Source organism: Haplochromis burtoni, unplaced genomic scaffold (assembly GCF_018398535.1).
Source record: "Haplochromis burtoni strain Fernald_Lab_line unplaced genomic scaffold, NCSU_Asbu1 Contig_42, whole genome shotgun sequence".
Classification (NCBI taxonomy): Eukaryota; Metazoa; Chordata; class Actinopteri; order Cichliformes; family Cichlidae; genus Haplochromis; species Haplochromis burtoni.
The window spans coordinates 1,919,456-1,939,070 of NW_024582403.1; the positions used below are offsets into that span (position 1 = coordinate 1,919,456).

The 19,615-nt window shown below is 37.5% G+C and overlaps 3 protein-coding genes across 3 annotated transcripts; 1 reads left to right on the plus strand and 2 right to left on the minus strand.

Moving 5' to 3' along the window:
* The first annotated feature begins 1,789 nt into the window (after positions 1-1,789).
* Positions 1,790-4,645, plus strand: LOC102290381 (granzyme K). Its single transcript, XM_005920743.2, has 5 exons — positions 1,790-1,951; positions 2,152-2,293; positions 3,267-3,405; positions 3,559-3,828; positions 3,905-4,645. Exons 1-5 carry the CDS (start codon positions 1,897-1,899, stop codon positions 4,067-4,069), a joined length of 771 nt encoding a protein of 256 aa, XP_005920805.1. The 5' UTR covers positions 1,790-1,896; the 3' UTR covers positions 4,070-4,645.
* A 3,911-nt stretch (positions 4,646-8,556) lies between these two features.
* Positions 8,557-11,002, minus strand: LOC102290682 (mast cell protease 2). The gene is made up of 5 exons (XM_005920744.2): positions 10,921-11,002; positions 10,684-10,831; positions 10,340-10,472; positions 9,993-10,247; positions 8,557-9,890 (listed from the first exon to the last, which is right to left on the minus strand). Exons 1-5 carry the CDS (start codon positions 10,976-10,978, stop codon positions 9,729-9,731), a joined length of 756 nt encoding a protein of 251 aa, XP_005920806.1. The 5' UTR covers positions 10,979-11,002; the 3' UTR covers positions 8,557-9,728.
* Positions 11,003-13,825: 2,823 nt separating this feature from the next.
* On the minus strand, positions 13,826-15,632 carry LOC102290988 (trypsin). The gene is made up of 5 exons (XM_005920745.3): positions 15,040-15,632; positions 14,809-14,956; positions 14,593-14,719; positions 14,203-14,457; positions 13,826-14,092 (listed from the first exon to the last, which is right to left on the minus strand). Exons 1-5 carry the CDS (start codon positions 15,098-15,100, stop codon positions 13,928-13,930), a joined length of 756 nt encoding a protein of 251 aa, XP_005920807.1. The 5' UTR covers positions 15,101-15,632; the 3' UTR covers positions 13,826-13,927.
* Between the last annotated feature and the right edge of the window lie 3,983 nt (positions 15,633-19,615).

Genomic DNA, 19,615 nt, shown 5'->3' on the forward strand with positions numbered 1-19,615 from the left:
GGAAGTAAAACTAAACACAATGAACATAGGACATCAGACCTCTTCAAAATAAAACAGGAAACATAATGAGATGCAGACAAAACACAAGAGTGACAACATAGGACACGCAGACATGAAACATGCGAAGAGCGAGGGAGACTGAAACATATGGGTGCAGACACAAGGGGAATCTAATAAACAATAAACTAAAACAGGGAAACATAGACAAAATACAAATGAACTTAGATAACGTAATGAACTTCAACATAAACCATAAACATCAAAATATATTAAAACTCAAAACGCTGGGTCAAATGACCCAGGATCGTAACAGTTGTATGTTTCTGTTCATGAGTTTGTTTGTCATTCATATAGAATGAAACAAGTGAAATAAAAAATACTGATGGCTGCTCAGTTTCCTAATAGATGCATCTATGTATAAATTTGAAAATTTTTGGTCACCTACTTGAGTTATCGCATTCCCGAGATTTTTGGAAAACCTGACCTCTGACCTCAGCCTTGACACCATTATTAAGATTTGAACTCATGTGGGATTTGTCGCAGATGAGCCAATGGCAGGGGTAGACAACTCCAGGCCTTGAGTGCCGGTGTCCTGCAGGTTTTAGATATCACCCTGGGTCAAAATACCTGAATCAAATGATTAGTTCATTACCAGAACTTCAAGACATGTTGAGGAGATAATTTAGCCATTTGAATCAGCTGTGTTGGATCAAGGACCCATGTAAAACCTGCAGGACACTGTCCCTAGAGGCCTGGAGTTGCCTACCCTTGGCCTATGGTATCAATTTGAATACCAAGGTGATATGTTTCTCGAGTTATCATGTTCACAAGATTTTTTAGAAAATTTGACCTCTGACCACAATGCCAAAGAACCAATATTTGTTCATTTGTTTTCTACCTTCTCTTTCTGTCTGTTGTACATTATTATAAAAAGGTTTCATGCAAAAGTCAAGTACAGTAATCTCAACACAGAAATCAACGAACAAAGAATAATGGGATCTTAGGAAGAGTGCAAAAAAGTGACAAACATTTTTTCTTAAGTGATGCTGTTCCTTCATCCCTGTTAGCTGATAACAGCCGAATTAACCTCTTGGTGACATTAAATTTAAATTACTTTAGGTCTCATGTTACATTTCACTGTAAAACAGGGACACTTTTATGACCCTCGCAGTTTTCATACTAAACCACAAGGTGGCGTTCTCTACTATATTTTGTTGCCACTTGTGTCTTCATCGCAGTTCACTGTAATCCAGGTAAAACTATAAAATCAAGCATCAATATTAAAAAGCACATTAACATGTAAACATGTAAACAAATTCACAAAGACATACTAGTGCACATTTATAGCACTTTTGGCAAATATGACACACATAATATCTAGCATGTAACTTAATAACAAATGACAAAAAGTGTTAAACATTGTCTGCGCGATTACTTTTCATTCCTCTTGTGAAACTGCTGCATCTACAACTATTCTCAGTAAGTATTGTGTCTTTGTTATCATTTTCCTCTGCACATACGGTTTCCTTTATTTTTTTCTGAAGTACACAGCAGCTTTCAGAAACCCTTAAAAGTATAGCTGAAAGTTTAAGTGACCGGACTGCTGCTCATGACAATGTGAGTTGCACTAACCCTCCCCTATACAGCAAAAGGGTGTGTGTGTGTGTGTGTATATGTGCGTCGATTGGGTGTAACTGTAGTGATGGTGGGGGGGTTGGTGGGTGGAGAAGGAATAATTTACACCAACAGTTTTTAGGATGTGATTGGCTGTGTCCATTTTGTTGACTCATTAATTACTGTGTCCAGACCCCAGACCACATCCTTTCAGCTCAAAATATTAAGCTGTGCATCCCAGTAGATTTGAAAACTGTGAACATTAAAGACAGATAACAAGAAATGTTGTGCCTCATCGTTTTCATCTCATGTGGCATTCTCTTCCTCGTCCAGTCAGGTGAGTAATGTTTTATATTTTACTTTCATTTACTTACTGATAATTGTCTCCTTCATGTAAATAAACAGAATACAAAGTCCCATTACTGATATCTTTTTAGTCTTAGAAAGCCATTAATGCTGGGTGTTTGTTTCTCTCACTTGTTCTTGACTTAATGTGCTGATTTTGTTATGCGACTGGATATTTTCTTTTTGTTTTAGGTCATGGTTCTCAGATTATTGGAGGAAGAGAAGTCAGGCCACACTCACTCCCTTTTATGACTTATTTGTTAAGTAAAAACAGTTTCTGTGGCGGGACATTAATCCATCCACAATGGGTCCTGACGGCCGCACACTGCACCAAGTACGAACCCGAGTTACTTTTCTTGAAATTTCAAATCAAAATATTGCAGTATTTTTTTTTTGAAACAGTGAGTGCATTATAATGATATTGGTTAAAAAACAGATTATGTCTGTAAACACTGATCACTGATATGGTCTGTGTAAACCTTTTTGCAGCTTTACAAGTCTATTATTTTAAAGACCTCATAGTAGTATTACTATGAAAACTTACCAATAGAAAACGTCTTTCTCAGACTGCTGACTTACGTGTGGTTCCTAAGGGTCTTTTGAAAAAACATATACTGCAATAGGCCTAGGCTGCTGGGGGGCATCCCATGATGCACTGTGTTTATGTATTTATACACAAATCTGCATTTAATCATTTGTTATTATTCATTTCTGACTCTCCTCCTGCTTTGTTGTGATTTGGTGCTATATGTGATGCAGTTGGAGTAAATTGAATATACTCATTAATAATTGATGCATTTCCTTATGTTGATAGAAATCCAACTGGCATTCACTTAAAATATCGCTGTGATATACCTGCGGTTCTTTTTTTAAGGAAAAGCCTCAGCTCTTAGGAAGAAGCCTGTAACACATGAGTAGATTTGACTGTTTGGTACATTACTGAAAAAAAAGTTGATCACACTCCTTCCAGGCTTCAGCCACAAACATGCAAAGAATAATTTCTTTTAAAAAGTAAATATCAAAATCATTTTGTGTTACACCTGGTCTAGAACTGGAACAAGAAAGTAGGTAATAAAATGTGGCAGTGATTGTAATGGACATTTGCTTTTGGTCTATATATTTATGTGAGCTATCCTACTAATTCCTGTAATATTTAATCCTAAGTCCTAAATAGAGGACATCCAGGGCTTTCTATTGATATCTCGTGTGTTTGAATGGCCTATTTTAGCCCCGAAGAGGAAGGAAATCTTAAAAAAAGTTCAATGTGAACTGTCATCACTAAAGTTTTTTTTTTTTTTATTTGTCAGAATGAGGTGGGTTATCCTAGGTGCACACTCCATAAACGAAGAGGAAAAAGGTTCCAAGCAGGTCCGAGAGGTTGAGGAACTCTTCCCTCATCCTGACTATTACCACTATCTCCAGGGCAACGACCTCATGCTGATTAAGGTAAGGTGATAATTGAGTGTCTCATAGCAATAGGTGGTTCATGACTTTTGAACAATGCTGCAAACAGACTTACTTTAAGGCCAACTCTGTGAAGGTAATGTACAGACAGCCATTATCGATATGTAATATTTCTTTTTACTTCTCTTTTTTTAGCTTAAGAAACCAGCAGAGATAACCAAAACCGTGAAATACTTACAGTTGGGGAAAATAGTCAAAAGGCCTGCAGATGGGAGAAGGTGTCTGGTGGCTGGATGGGGACAAACTGAAAACAATGAAACATCAGATGTCCTCAAGGGTGGCCATGTAGCTGTGATCAGCAGACAGAAGTGCAACTCTTGTGATTATTACAACCACAACCCTTCTATCACCAGGGACATGATTTGCGCTGGTACATTTGGCAAAAGAAACGATTCTAGCTGTTATGTAAGTATGACAAATGCATGTTCTTTTTATTTTGTTGTTCATATATTTAATCATATATTTGATCTTGCTGATGTAGGGGGATTCAGGAGGACCACTGCTGTGCTACGGAATGTTGGTTGGAGTCACTTCTTTTGGATCTCATGGGTGCATGACAAAACCTGCGGTCTACTCGTTTCTCTCAAAGAAACAACTAAAGTGGATCAAAAAAACAATGAAGTCATCTGAAACCAAAAATCAGTGAAATCGAGCGGTACCAGCTAAGCGAGACGGGCATATTTGATGCTTTTTAAATCTGGCAGCTGCTGTCACTGTTAACCACTTACTTGAACATTATCCATTTTATTTCATTCTTCCTCTTCTTTATGATATTTTAGTTTTTACAGACTGTCCACATGATAGCCGCCCATAGTTAGTCTGTTAGGTAAATTTGGCACAAACATGAACTTTTTCCAAATATCATATAACTCAAAGTACATCCAAATGTGAATGCTCTTGTTTGTTGCAGACAACTACAATGCAAACAGGAAAAGGATCTTTTTAATATATACAAAAAATAAATAAATAAATGAAAGTGAAAAAACAAAGCGAGATTAGCCAAAGAGACTCACCATGGCATGTATTGCAAACTTAAGCTGAAAATAAATAAATCTGTAAGCAGACGTTTTGACAAAAATGACAAAAATTTTTTTTGAGTATGCTTTAATGTTTATTTCATTTCTCATTTTAAGTATTTTGCTTGAAAAGGCCAAAAACAACAATATTTTGTAATTAACTTTCTAGCTTTTCTACTTTCTAATAAAGCTTGTGGCATGATAAAAACAACAACACATCTGTCATTTTCGTGTTCTTTTCTTTTCTTCTTTTTAGTGCATTTCCTTAATTGTGTCATTGCCTTACAGTAATTCCTAAGTCTCCTAAGTCATCTTTGTAAAATTTATGTTTCAGTCTTTCAGTCCTTTAGTGTTCAAGTTAAAGGCATTTTATTCCTAATATTATTTATTGTAATTTCTGTAAACAAGCTACCGGATGGCAAAAAGTAATTATTCCTGAATCTTATCAAGATTCTGAAGTACTCTGAATATCCTGAAGTACGATTAAAAAAAAGTCTGATATTCATCATCGTTTGGAGATTATTGGAGGGAAAAGAAAAATATGGCCTTATTTATTTTTAACAGACTATGCAAAAGATAAGATGTTGTGATTGTTTTAAAATTGAATTGTAACAATTTCACAGATACAAGCAGGTTAAAGAATTTTGTAGCCTTACATGTCTGTACTTTAACTGTACATTAACTATTGACATTTTCTTATTATATAAAATAGAATAGCATGGTGAAATTGACATCCCTTTGAAATCATATGAAATCTCTGATGAAAGACATTTGTAGGTTTGAACATTGCATATTACTAAAACAAAGAGAGCTGGAAAATATTTCATGAAAAGTAGCATTGATATTATTCAGAAAGTAAAAGAAAATGAATCGATTCTGTGTTAATGTTTTAATTAAAAAGTCTTTCAGGCTGCCTGGCAATCTGATAACGTTGATAAAACTAGAGGATTAAAACTGCTACGTGTATTTAAAAGAAACTTTTTGTAGTATTTACTTACCAAATGTGTCTTCCTCTTGGTTTTACAAAATAAAACCAGATGACTGCTTGTAGATAAATAGCTGGCTCAACTTGAATGCGTTTGTTCATTCATTGTATACTCTAGGATTCCAAGAGTACCATATAAGTTGTCAAGTTGTAACGAGTTGGGCCATTAAAGTTAAATAGTTGACTCAGTTTGAATTTATGTCTTAATACATTATCTATCTTCAAAGATTTTTAGGACCATTATGTGTTATATCAACTAATTCAGTTACAGAAAGATGCACTACTTAAAACAATTAGTAGATTAACAGCAAATATCATCCGGTTCCATAAAGGTAAAAACAGCATCATAAATGAAATATATTTAGACAGCAATTTGTTTGAACTAGTATTTAATTTATTATTAGAGTCAACTGCTGTGAAGTGAAAAGCTATTTTCACTCAATAAATCTTATTTCTTTATTATTTACTGCCAACCGAATGAGAAAAACACAATTTTTTATCCAGTAAACACTTGGTGTCATATCAGACACTTCTCACTTATTTTCAGCTCATAACTAGTAATCCAGTTGGTAATTAAATTTTGCAGGTTTACACTATTCTGCATAGATAACACTTTATTGGACACTTAAATAAGCAATGTACAAACCCCAGTGAATTTTAAAAGCTGTTTAGCTCTCACTCTTATTTTTTTCAGGTGTTTACTCCAGGCTTGTTGTAATAAACGAACCCACACGCATTTTGTGAGAATATCTTACTTGCAATAACAGATTTAGATTCATTTAGTGAGCTAAAGTTCAAGAAGGCTGATGTAAAACCATGATACTTTGCTTTGGAAACTTTTGACAACTTTTGCATAATCTTCAGCAGCAAACTAGATGAACCACAAAAACCACAAACCAGATAAGATTTGAACTTCAGTGTGCTTTCCCAAACTCACAGTTATGACATTTTGGCTGTATTTAGTAGAAAATTGATAAATGTTAATAAAGTTGGCTACACTGAGTCTGACCTTAACTTCTCTAAGATATTGAATAACACTGTGACAGCATTAAGAGTCAGTAGAAGCAGAGGCTTTGTCTTTATTGGGTTAGGGGATATAATTACTATTTTTGTTTGTTTTGTTTTGTTTGTTTTTTTAATCAGAGTTTCTAAGCCTTTATTATTTGTCAGGTTAAACACTGGAAGGAAAAAGACAAAAGAGAAAAAAATAGAAAAAAGAAAAAAGAAAAGAAAATGATAAATGTAATTTTGTAAGTTTCCCAGACATGAAGACATTAGAAGGACTTTTGTAATTCAGTATACTGCATAAGGGTGGATACCATTTGCAATTTTTCAGATTGACCTCTTCCATCATAAATTTGGTCTTTGATTGTAGGTAAGTGTGAATAAAATGCAATTAAAATTTCAAAAATAGTAAATATTATTGACTTGAAAACCAAAGCTAGCATACAGGCTTTAATTCTAGCATGTCTTTATGCGTTATTTTATGAAGCAGCTAAATTCAGTGAATGCTTGCAGACCACTGACAGAATGTAAAATAACAACGTCACTTCTTTTCACTACATCCTAGATTTGTCATCATTTGCTTGCATGTCTAGAACACTGTCACCTTTATTCTTATCTTGACCTTTATGACCACATCCTTTTTATAGTGTGAATATGCAGCTTGTGATATCTTGGTCAATCATGCTATCTTTTGTGGTTCCAGATCTTTTGCAGTGCCTGCATTGCAACACAGTTTGTCACATTAATCTGTATTTCTTTCATACTTCTGTTTATTGCAAGTGAATAGTGTTTTACATTAACTTAATAAATTTATATTTTTATTTACTAATTAGTTAGTTAATTATTTATTTGTTGTCTACATGATGTAGACCAATTTCACTGGTAAAAAAAAAGATAACATCAGTACTGTTTGTTTCTTTTTAAACTGAAGTGAATTCAATTTAGTGTCTACTGTACCATACCACAGACTGAACTGCTGAACTAAGGCACTGATAAACACACGGTCACTTTTCAGTTGTCAGGTACTGGACTGGTCACTGTGTCCATCTCGCCCACCGTCTTCTTTATTAGCACCAAATATGATGTTAATATTTTGATCAACAACAACAGCAATGGTGATGATGACAATAATGATGATGATGTTGAAGTATTTCACTGTAGCTGTTTTTGTTCAAGTGTACTTTGCTTTTTAAATGAATTTGTTGATTCACAAGAATTCACAAGAAATAAATTAAGAGACGATCAAAGCTTTGGAAAGAAGAAACTTTGCAGAGCATGTGCTACTCCCAGTAGTCAGTAAAGATGTGGTTGCTTAGATTTTTTTTGTTTTGTAAAATACTACATTATGTTTTCTCTTGCCATATCAATATACCATCAAATGCAATTTTCTGTATTTGTACAGCTCAACTGTTGCCTTTGTCTAATTCTTCATTATAGCCAGCAGAGGGCAGCAGACATTCTTATACGTCATCATCTTGGCTGGGTGGTTACCTTTAACCTGGCCACAATCTTCATCCTCAGCTCGGTATATTCATCTGTCATTGCATGTGCCAAGTTCATCTGGTTCATTTCCTCTACTCTCTTCTACTAGGGTTGGCTCATTATTTCCGTATTGCTCAATATTGTTCCTATTGTGCTGTGACCCAGGGGTAGGCAAGCACACAGCAGGTATCTCCTATTAATGTTAATGCACAGAGCTACTACTGGTGGTGTTTCTTGGTCAATGTATTGGCTTTTTCCTCAACCATAGTTCCCAGATGCATTGCATATAACTCCTTTTACTAGGTTGATTGGCATAGTTCAACATTATCAGCCTTTTTCCAGTACCCCAGTTCTCGTCAGTATATCCTCAAAACTTGACTCGAACAGTCCTAATACCAGCAATGTCTGAGCTGGCTTCACTTACATGCCCCCCACACCCTGTTGGATAATAATTTACACAATGTTTAATATTTACTTTATCTTGTCAGTTTGATATATGACAGGCTCATTGCACCTTCTTGGGTAATTCTGTTCTTGTTGGTGGATTGTTTTGGAGGTTTATACCTTTCTAAATATATATAATCTAAAATTTTGTGTGTTTATTTAAATTTAGATTTTATACAAAAAGAAAAAAACAACCAAAAAGAGTGATGAATGACCTGAGATTTTTTTTTACTCTTGATACAGCCTAATGACACTATCTCCGAGTTCTACAGCCAACTAGATTAACCACAGAAATAACATTTTCCCAGATTAAGATTTACTGTAATTAGACAACAAACATATATCCATCTTCATAATAAAAAGAAATTAAATCTCCTTTCCTTTCAAAGGTTTTACATATCAGAACAAAATAGTACAAAAGAAGATCTGGTCTAAAAATAAACACATTAAGGCTTCACTCTCCTTTCATTTCACACAGCACTTTACTAAAGCTCCTTGCCAGTCAATTATATATATATCATATATTATGTATGCATCCAGTCTTTACATTACTGCCACTGTGGCCGCAATCAGGTATTGTTGCTGAAAGCTGCACTTCCTTCAATCAACACATGATGCGATGTCATGACCGCGTAGACATAAGTGACGCTTCAAGCACAAATGCATGGGTCAGTCTCACAGTGTCTGGGTGTGTCTGTCTCCTTTTAACAATGACTGGAGCTGGACAAGCTGAGAGTCCAGCAGTTTTTTTTTTGCTTTTTCTGATGGTTTGTGCATGCGAATTGTGGCTAAACCGCTGGTGTTTGTAAACTGAATGGAGAGCAGCTCACAAGCCAAAGTACCGTTGGTCTGCTCTCACCGCTCTGAGATCGGTTAGGATCTATGGAAACACAGCTAACATTAGCATGTCCTGGCCTGTTGGGTGCCCTGGGCAACCGCCCATGTTGCCCATATCAAAAACTGCTCAGAGCAATTACATTTTCTTGTTAAACCCAGGGTTACAGAGCTCAAGCCTATCCTAGCCGTCATAGGGTGCGCGCCAGGGTGCACTCTTAAAACTACCCAGCCAACCTTGAAAACCTGATCTCATCTCATCTAATAACTGCACCATGCTGAGCGAAGACTGCATTTTTTTGTTTCTGACTCCAGGGGAACCTTTTTACTGTCCCCTAAATCATTTACCGGTGATTTATTGCGTTAAAATGAGCTAAATGACATCACAATAATATTGTCACTACAGCAACTTTGCTACAATTACATGTCTGCTGAGAAATATTTGAAACATTTATTTATTCTGCATCTACATAAAACACAAAGCAATGTAAACGCACAACTACAATAACAGTGTGTCAAAGCAAAGATTTATGTAAGACTTAACAATGCTTTTTCTTGAGAATCTCGTTGATCCAGTCAAGGTGTTTTGCGATATCCACATAAACATTGGGTGCATCCGGGTAGTCACATCTGCCCCATTTGTTGAAAGAAACAACTCCAACAGCTGTACCATTACAGATCAGAGGGCCACCAGAATCACCCTTTGAGGGTTATTCAAGAGAAAAAAATTTTTATACACTGTTTCAAGTACACATGAGTTAGCAGTTAATCTTAAAAAATCAAACAAATAAAAAAAAACATACCTGACAGAACCCTTTGTTTGTGCCATAACCACCAGCACAAATAAGACCATCCGGAAGACCCGGCCAGTTCTCCCTACAGACCTCTGGGCTGATAACAGACACATCCACTACTCTCAACTGGTGAACTAATGGACCACCAGTTTTTGTCAAACCCCACCCAGCCACAAGGCATCTTTCATTTTCCTTTAGCTTTATTTCAGAAGAGGGAAGTTTAATAATTTGGATGCTTTTGCTTGGTTGGACTTCACTAGAAAGCTGGGAACAGATTAAGAGATTGTATATGCAAATGTTCTAGAGATCACAAATATGTCTTCTGTATATTAAGCGAAAAAAAAAAATCTACTTACTTTGAGTAGCATGATGTCATTCCCATTTCCAACACCTATATAATATGGGTGTATGCATTTCATGATTACATCTTTCACGGTGTCAGCAGGCTTGCTGAGATCGTGGGTGCCAAGAACTATTCTCCTTGGATTCCTAAATAAGTTGCAAGTCAGAGATAATCAGTAGGCTTTCTAAACGGTAATGGTTATCTGTGTTTGTGTGCGTGTGTGTATAATTTTAAGGGAGAAATTGTGACATACATTGTGCAGCAGGTGTAAAGTGTTGCATATTAATATTAATAGGAACTTCTGAAATGATTTCTTATCACACGACCCACAAATTACCTGCAGGATTGATTACTTACCCTTCATCACAGTGTGCAGCAGTGACCACAAAGTCCTCACTTACAAGAAAACCTCCACAACTGTGGCCGTAGTTGTTCTGCACCGAGGCTATATACAACAGTGAGTTCTCGGGAGCTTTTTCCCCATTTATAATTTCACTTCCAAGTGCTAAAGACATCAGAAGATAATCAAAATGAGTTAAAAGTGTCAATATTCAGCTTGCAGATGGCTAAAAGTATTTGTATAGTGTGGCTTACCATTTTGTCCAAGGCACGTCAAAACATGAATTAGCATAAATTGGTGCAAAGCATACATCTTGGCAGAAAGATATTCGTTCTGTCACTATGGAACTGTGTAGCAAACCCTTTTATGTGGTTTGCACTGACTGATGCCTATCCATTTTATCGCAGCTGCAGTGACTTCCTTTGGTAAATGTGGTAACTTTCCAAAACAAACACTTCCAGTTATCAGCACTGTTCAAAACTAGTTATTAAATGTATACCTCTTTCTCAGTAAAGGTCCTTCAGCATGACACTTTTTGGTAACACACACATAATGACTCTTAAGCATTAGTAAGGTATCAGTAAGTACTTAATACTGGTGGTGGTCAGAGGGCCCGGTGGCGCCAGTGTCCGGCAGCCTCGCCTCTGTCAGTGCGCCCCAGGGCAGCTGTGGCTACAATGTAGCTTGCCATCACCAGTGTGTGAATGTAGTGTGAAGCGCTTTGGGGTCCTTAGGGACTGAGTAAAGCGCTATACAAATGCAGGCCATTTTAATTCATTATTTATAAAGCATTAGTATGCATGTGAAGGTTCTCAGTCATCCAGGTCATCGTATGCAGTTTTTTAGTATGCAGTTTATGAGAACAGATAAGTAATATGTTCATTGCATCACAAACAGTAATCGGAGACAGTTACTAGTTGTTAAGTATTTTGTGACCTCATCTAAAGTGAGGACTATTTTTGCCTTATAAAGCATTTATAAAAGTAAATGAAAGTACCTCAAGAGTTGAACAAGTCTCAGCTATCTTCACAACAGAAAAGTGATACAGACAAAGCACAAAGAGATACACAACATACAAATGTATTGCTAGATGCAAACATAGCACACCTGAGATTTGAAGAACAAATGTAGCTAGGCCCACAGTCGAAGTTTGAAAAAAGGGGCTTACGAGAGAAAGATACATGAAGACGTTAGAGCTATAGGGTACTTTAACATAATTATACTTAAATTTTCAAGTCTTGGTTCAAACTGTATGATCCAAGACATTCCTTTTTTCTGTCCCCCTCCCCAGCCTGTTGAATGGGGGGGAGGCTGTAGTGTTTTATTATAGGACACATCCTATGTGAGGTCTGTTTTCTTGTTTAGTAAACTTCCTGCCTTATGACCCTTTTGGTGAGCAGGAGGTCACACAAACGCTCCCCAAACACACAACACACACACATCACATCACACACACACACACACACACACACACACACACACACACACACACATCACACACACACACTCACACACAACACACATAGTCCTTGTCTTTTAAACCATAGGGTTTTTTTTACAGTGGGTGTTTGTGTAAACTGTGTGTCACAGAAATAAAAGGCTGCAGGAGAGATGGTTCTTCGAAGTGGTCTGACACCGAGGGCAGAAGGGCTGCTCTGAGATCCTTCCCCCCGCAGACCCAACCATCTGTATTTGTAAATTACATACTAAGGAGTAGTAATGCTTTAAATAATGATAAATTAAGCACTTAGTAATACCTTACTAATGCAGAATTGTGTGTCAAAAGTGTTGCCACTTTTGTGCCTCCTACTGCATTACTGAATAAAGCTTACAGTTGGGCTAGATCAGGTGATCTTGAACCATACTTCAGTTATGCTAATAGTCTAAGTCATCTAATGCACTGAATATTTTTTTTCCGCTCACCTCTTAACATTCTCAGTGTGATTACACACTATCTGTTATATGATGCTCTTCTCTTTCTCCCCACCCCCAACAAGGCAGACTTCATTAGACTAGTTCTGTTGAACTTTTCTTCCTCTTAAAAGGGAGTTTTTCTTTCGCACTGTCTGCAAGCGCTTGCTCATAAGGGTACATCTGATAGTTGAGGTTTTCTTTCTATTATTATATGGTCTTTCCCTACAGTACAAAGCGCAACTGTTTGCAGCAACTGTTTTTGTGAGGTGGTGCTATATAAACAAAACTGAATTAAACAGAACAAGTGTGATAAGCCAGGCAGGTGAGATTTTTTACTTAGTTTGAATCCACAGGCTGAGGCTTTTCTGTATAAAGTTAGTGTATAAAGTTTGCATGTTCTCCCCTATACACAGGTTCTCTCCTGTTACCCCCCCCCCCTCCCCCACAGTCTAGACGCATGCTTGTTAGGTTACTTGGCAATTCTCAATTGGCCATACGTCTGACTTTGTGAATGCATGGCTGTCTGTGGTAGCCATGTGACAAACTTGTGACTTGTCTTTCACCAGTAGGTGGCAGTATTTTACAAGATAGTGTTAGTATATTTGCGCTTGAAATCAAAAAAAGGATTTGCCAGATTCAGTCAAATAAAAAAGTCCCTTGTAAAACTGAGCCAAAGACAGAGTCAAGGTGAAAGAAAATTTGTGAACTGAATTAAATTTGTGGACCCCAAACTGCAGCAAGTCCTCTGAGGCAAAGTCAAGCCTGTGGGTGATAAAATAGGTGGGTTAAACTTTTCTTCAATCAAATAATTAGGGTAGAAGACCTATCCAACACTGCTTTGTTAAGTGTTGGACTAGTCACTCTTCCATCTTTTGTTTCTTACATCTTTCTCATTAGATCCAAATTTGTCATTTTTAACCAAATTTTGTTAAAGTTTACATAAATATCTTAAAAACTATGATAATTGTATTAACGATTAATCATGGCAGTCAAAACACGTAGCTCACGTAGCTTTTGTTTGCCCCTGTGTGCATCAGCGAGTATCTGTACAGGAGAAAAAAAAGTTTGAAGTAAGCTTTCTCAGAGTATTCAGTTAGCATTTTGTATTTTTTTAGATCTCAAAGAAGATATAAAAAAGACGTTAGTTGGACTTCATCTGAGACCAAAATGACCTCTACAGTATTCTTGTTTCTTATTGTTTTGTAAACTAAGACTACAAAAGGAAATTAGACAGAAAATTTGGGATAGATTTTTATTGATATTTTCTCACACTGGTAATGACAGACAGCCATTATATTTTTATTCATTTATCTTTTGCTTCTACAGTAGCAACACAAAAACACATTTTTAGGAAGATGTTGCAGTTAGCAGAATCCAATTGATCCACTTAAGGTGTTTGGAGATGTCTGTGTAGATATTGGGTACATCTGGATAAGCACAGTTGTAATTTTTGTTGAAAGAAGCAAGACCAACGACTAACCCGTTGCACACCAGAGGACCACCAGAATCACCCTGTCAGGAAGAAATAGGGAAAATATCCATTTCATATTTAATTTAGGTTGTTTGGGTAATTGTCAACAAGAAACAAGCAGACACATTCAATGAAAGAACAGAAGCCATACCTGACAGAATCCTTTGTCTGTGCCGTATCCACCTGCACAGATAACATTGGCAGAAAGACCGGGCCATTGTTCCCTACATACATATTGGTTAATGACGGACACGCTCACCACTCTCAGGTCATCTACATTTTCACCACCAGTTTTATTTCTTCCCCAACCAGCCACCTGGCACACTTGATCTGCTTTTACGTTCATTTCAGCACATGGAAGTTGAATTATTTGTACTTTGCATCCGAGCCGAGCTTTCCTAGACAGCTGGAGAAACACATTAGAAAGAAAAAAATCCCAAATTCTTAATTTCATAACATATTAGCAGTGTTATTAGAATTGAAATCATTAAATCAACAATTATGGCATTTGAAAGTGTTAATTGTATGAATACATACTTACTTTAAGGAGCATGATGTCATTACCCCACCAAATGTTAGAGTAAGAGGGGGACTTAAATTTTTTTTCAATATTTATTTGATAACCCTTCTTGATATTGTGGCTGCCAAGGACAACATGTGTGGGGTTTCTGAAGGAAGACAATCATTAAGAGCCATCAATTAAATTGATGTAGTTACACGAGTCAAAGAGGTCATCATGAGAAGACTGATTACTTACTCAACGTCACAGTGTGCAGCAGTTACCACAAAGTCTTCAGTGACAAGAAAACCTCCACATATATGGCCATCAATGTTCTGCACTGAGACCACATACTGCATTGCGTTCTCTGGGGCCTTTTTCCCATTTATGATGTCACTACCATGTACTACAACAAAAAAAAAACGTCAAAATTAGGCTGATGCTCCATTAAATGATCACTGAAAAACAACCAAGGATTGTGATTCTTACCAATTTGTCCGAGACATCTCAGAACATAGATGAGCAGAATGTTTTGCAGACCTTGCATCATGGCAGTTCATTTGTAATTGTAGGTGTGTCAAGATGACCCTTTTATACGGCTAGTTTCCACTGATGGCATGTATCAGCACAATCTTTTGTGTTTTGACTTCTAACCACATCCTTTGCTCAAGTAAGCGTGCAAGTTCTGCATTTGTATTATCCTTGCATGATCTAGTTCGTCCTAATTACTTTACCTCAGCAGTGTGAAACAGATTGTATTATGAGTGTTATGAGAAGGTTTATTATTCTGACATTATTTATTCTTTATTTTCTTACATATGACACCGTTTTGCATTCACTTTTAGTATGAGTTTGGGATTTGACACTTGATTTGGTGCTTTCAGTATTATTATACGGACCTTCTGCTCTTCTGTAGATACAAATCAAATAGCTTTTGTTCTATGCAAGGACATTTTTTTCCCCCATGCTTTTCGTGCTTTCTATCTATCATTCACTCACGAGTGGCTGTATCAAGTTAGTATCTTGCCCAGGATATTTGGTAAGTAGACTGGATCATACAGGGGTTGAACCACTAACCTTCCAATTAGCAGGTGACCTGCTCTACCTAGTGAGCCACAGCCACCCCACAGTCTGTTAGCCTTGTGTTGTAAGATGCGACTAATTGCTTGTAATTAACACTTAACTTGTAATGTTGACATTATTTGGATAATGTAAATATAATAAATAGACCAAGTAATTAATAAGCTACTGCTGTAGCAAATATCTATTTCTATTTTAGACAGAAGCAACATTATTACCAGATCAGTATCAGTATTTCTTTTATAGTTATGGCTGTAGCTCACTAACCTATCATGTCCATATTCTGTATTTGTTAGATTTAAGGCCTGGTTTGTAAACAAAGTTTGTATCATTTGGCTTCTTGCTTAATTCCAGTAATACTTGACAGTTAGGACTCAATTATTCCCATCTTCCTCAAGGACTGTCAGGTCCAATTCATCTTAGAGTTGAATACTAATGTAATTGGTTAACTGAATTGAGAAATAGTTATATTTATTTGTTTTTAATTTCAGTTTATTTGGACTATAATGTCTCAGATTTTTATGAAAATGGTTCACACACATTGCGAGAGTTGTAGTTTATTTAATCTAACAAGTAAAGAAGGCTCCAGCGCCCCCCGCGACCCTGAAAAGGATAAGTGGAAGCGAATGGATGGATGGAAGAAAAGAAGGCAGATGCAAGGCTTCTTTGCCGTAGGAACACTTGACACAGTGATATTTTGCATCAAACTATGAACTGCAAGAACCGGAGATAAGATTATAATTTAAACTGTGCCTATAGTCATGATTATGAAACTGTTGCAAAAGTTAGTAGAAGAACATGTGCACAAATATTGACACGTTCTCATGAAAAAAGGATTCATTCTATTTTTGCCAGAATATTGCAGTATTCTGCCGCCAATACTGGTGTAGAGTGGGGTTGTCTTAGCGACACATTAAAATTTGACTTAGGTCCCCCAAGGTCTTCAAGGCCAAATTAATGGTTTATTAGTCAAAAATTGACAAAAAGTACGCTTGTTGTGTGTGGTGTGTTGATATATTACTCCAATATTTCTCACAGCTGGCCATGGTAATGCCATTCAAGTAAAAGTATTCACTGCGTAATGACATGATTCAAGTAGTCTTGTGGAATGGTCTAAAAAGAATCTCATTTTAAATGTGTATAAGAACATAGATGGTGTTTCAATTTCGACAGAAGAGGACAACAACATGACCCGCATCCTTACCGGTACAAGAGGTTGATCCAAGAAAAATGCAGACTGCAATAGAGAAGATGAGCAAGCTCTATTTTCTGAGGGAGATGAACTCTTTGATATGTGCAGCAACATGATGGAGATTTTCTATCACTTAGTTGAGCACCATCTACTTCCTAATCAATATAAAATGATTAAGAAGTGGACTCATCTTTCAAGCTCTTATGAATATGTTCATCCTCACTGTTTGTGAAGTTAAACAAGTTAAGCAAGTAAAACCTTGCTCTATATCATTTGTCATCTTTCTGTTATTTTGAGTTTTGGTAGTGCAACAGCATTTCTTCAAATTCCTTAATGAACCACAGAAACCAGTTTTCATCTTCAGCGTGGGTATCAGAATCAGTGGTCTTCCAGTCAAAGTAAAAAAAAAAAACCCAATGCAATCTAAAGTGACACATTTCCTGCTTTAAGAAGTCAGTGGTTAGTGTAGCTACATTGAGTAATTCATAAACTAAAAGCAAACGTCATCCAGTTCCACAAACTTAGAAGCAATGGCACCAGCAGAGTATGCCAGTTATCATTATTTTATTTACTATTAAGGTCACTTCTAACAGCTGCTAACTGAAAAGCTATTTCCACTCATTACTGCACGTCATTGGTTTCATATTAACAGTCAGCCTAATGGCAAAAAGAGTTTCTGTTATATGGCTTTTTTTTCTACATACCGAGACCTCCTGACATACCACAAATGTTATAAATTTGTCACAGTCACTGAAACTAACACTATATATATATATATATATATATATATAAGAAACTGAAAGTTAAAAACTCAGAAATAGAGTAGCAGTACAACCAAAAAACGTTTTTAAAAAAACATCTCTTGTCTTTTTAACATTTCTTTTACAACCCATCCTTCACCTTGACGAACACTACAGTAAAGCATCAATTGAAGATGACTTTTCTAATGCTTAATAGAAAAGAAATTCTATCATTCTTAGATCACGGATACTTATGAGCTCACTGAAACAGTTTTGTCACTTCTGATACACTATGACTAAACCACAGAAACACATCTCACAGTTACCAGATTCTGTTAGAGCAATCAGTATTCTCAAAGTATAGAATTAGTGCATTTACATTGGCTGAACAAAAATGAACAAATAGTAGGTTACTCATAACTACTGCCATTACATTTTTCCATTAAATAACAGGTAACATTCAAACATTACCTTCTATGTGTTTATTTAACGATTGACAAAAGTCTAAACTGTGTTTAACAGCTTAAGAAATGATGCTTAAAGAAGACTCGGGTTTTAGACAAGATCAGATACTTTTGGTATATCACCTCTGTGGGACAATTTTATTTAGTCGGGTCACATGAGGGTATATTGGGATTTAACATCACTCTGGGTTCTTGGCTAGTAATACCATTGTTGGAGCTGCTTTTCAAGAGCTGATATTGTGTTAGCAATACAAAGGAGTTGTTTCCCAATTTTAATTTCAGTATTATTTATTTGTCTTTTGATGCAAAAAAAGATAAGTAGAAAATTAATATAAACTTCAAGTAATAGAAATTGTAAAACTATTGTTTGACTTCAGACTCTATAATGTTACATCTGCAACTTTGTACTGGATGCAATATCTTTGAAATTGCAAGCAAAATTGGTAAAATGTTGAAAAGATAAGTTTTTTCTTAAAAGTTTATCAAACTTTATCAAGAGTTACATGGCTGTAGCCTGTCATGTCTGTTAGAGGTTGATAGACAAGATACCCTGAACAGGTCATCAGTCTCTTGCAAGGCTGGCAGAGAGATGTTTGCTTACTGTACAGCTACAGTTTGTTACTTAACCTAATAACCGTGTCTCTGAACTGTGGGAGAACATGCAAAACTGCAAAGAAAGACCCCAGCCAACCAGGAACCTTAAAAAATAAAGCTTCTTCTCTCACCCCCATTCTCTGCGACCTGCTGGAGCGGGGGGGCTAGGAGGAGGAGTTGGCGTCCGACTGCGGTCTGGAGTGTGGGGCCTTCCTGCTGCTGCGGAGTCGGGGCGGTCTGCCTCCCCCCACCGCAGGGAAAAGGGTAACACCACCTGGGTCTGGGTGCAGTTCCCCCCTCCAGGGGCAAGGGTACCTAGACCCGGTTTGTAGAGTACGCTTGGGGAGTGTGATCGTGTGTACAGCGTCTCTTTATGTCTGTCTCCACGTTGGTTGAGTGTGGAGTAAGTGCATATGAGAGCATGAGGGTGGGAATGGATGTTTGTATCTGTGTGTGCCTGTATGTCTGTGTCTATATGTCAGGTTGGGTGTCAGGCGCCACCTCTCTGGGGACATCTCAGGCCCTCCAAGGTTTGGAGGCCTATCTCCCCCTACCACCACTTCCCCTGCCAGTGGCGGACTCCCTCAGACATCGGTGCGTTGGTGGTTCTTTGTGTCCGGGGATGGGCGTCCAGGTACACACCGGCTCACTCCTTGGCGGCGCTTATCGGGGCCTGGAGCCTGGGGCTCGCTCGGGCCACTTCGGAGGTGGGGTGCCCCCGGCCTCTCGGCCTGGGGCTCGGTCACTCAGGCACGGCTGGCTGCCGGCGGAGCTCACGGGCGCGTCACTGCAACTCCCCCTGGCTTCTGCTCGCGGCTGCTGAGTGAGCCCTCATCTGGGACTCTCCTCAGCTCTTTCTGGGACAGTGGCGCGGCTGCCCCTCTGTTGGTCTTCCTTGGTCTCTTGTGTTCTGGGGGCCTCTGGATGTCTGGAGTTTTGATCTCCTCCATACCTGCTTCATGCCCTGGAGGACGGGGCTGTGGCCCCCCCACACC

Bases quoted from the DNA above. Each gene is read 5' to 3' on its own strand.
- LOC102290988 (XM_005920745.3), bottom strand. From the start codon at position 15,100: ATGATGCAAGGTCTGCAAAACATTCTGCTCATCTATGTTCTGAGATGT. The intron at 14,458-14,592 runs GTAAGTATGTAT...GTGTTTCTCCAG, and splicing joins ATGACATCATGCTCCTTAAA to CTGTCTAGGAAAGCTCGGCT. The intron at 14,093-14,202 runs GTATGGCTTCTG...TCTTCCTGACAG, and splicing joins CAGACAAAGGATTCTGTCAG to GGTGATTCTGGTGGTCCTCT.
- LOC102290682 (XM_005920744.2), bottom strand. From the start codon at position 10,978: ATGTATGCTTTGCACCAATTTATGCTAATTCATGTTTTGACGTGCCTT. The intron at 10,473-10,683 runs GTAAGTAATCAA...CAACTTATTTAG, and splicing joins GCTGCACACTGTGATGAAGG to GAATCCAAGGAGAATAGTTC. The intron at 9,891-9,992 runs GTATGTTTTTTT...TAACCCTCAAAG, and splicing joins CAAACAAAGGGTTCTGTCAG to GGTGATTCTGGTGGCCCTCT.
- LOC102290381 (XM_005920743.2), top strand. From the start codon at position 1,897: ATGTTGTGCCTCATCGTTTTCATCTCATGTGGCATTCTCTTCCTCGTC. The intron at 1,952-2,151 runs GTGAGTAATGTT...TTTTTGTTTTAG, and splicing joins TCTCTTCCTCGTCCAGTCAG to GTCATGGTTCTCAGATTATT. The intron at 3,829-3,904 runs GTAAGTATGACA...TTGCTGATGTAG, and splicing joins GAAACGATTCTAGCTGTTAT to GGGGATTCAGGAGGACCACT.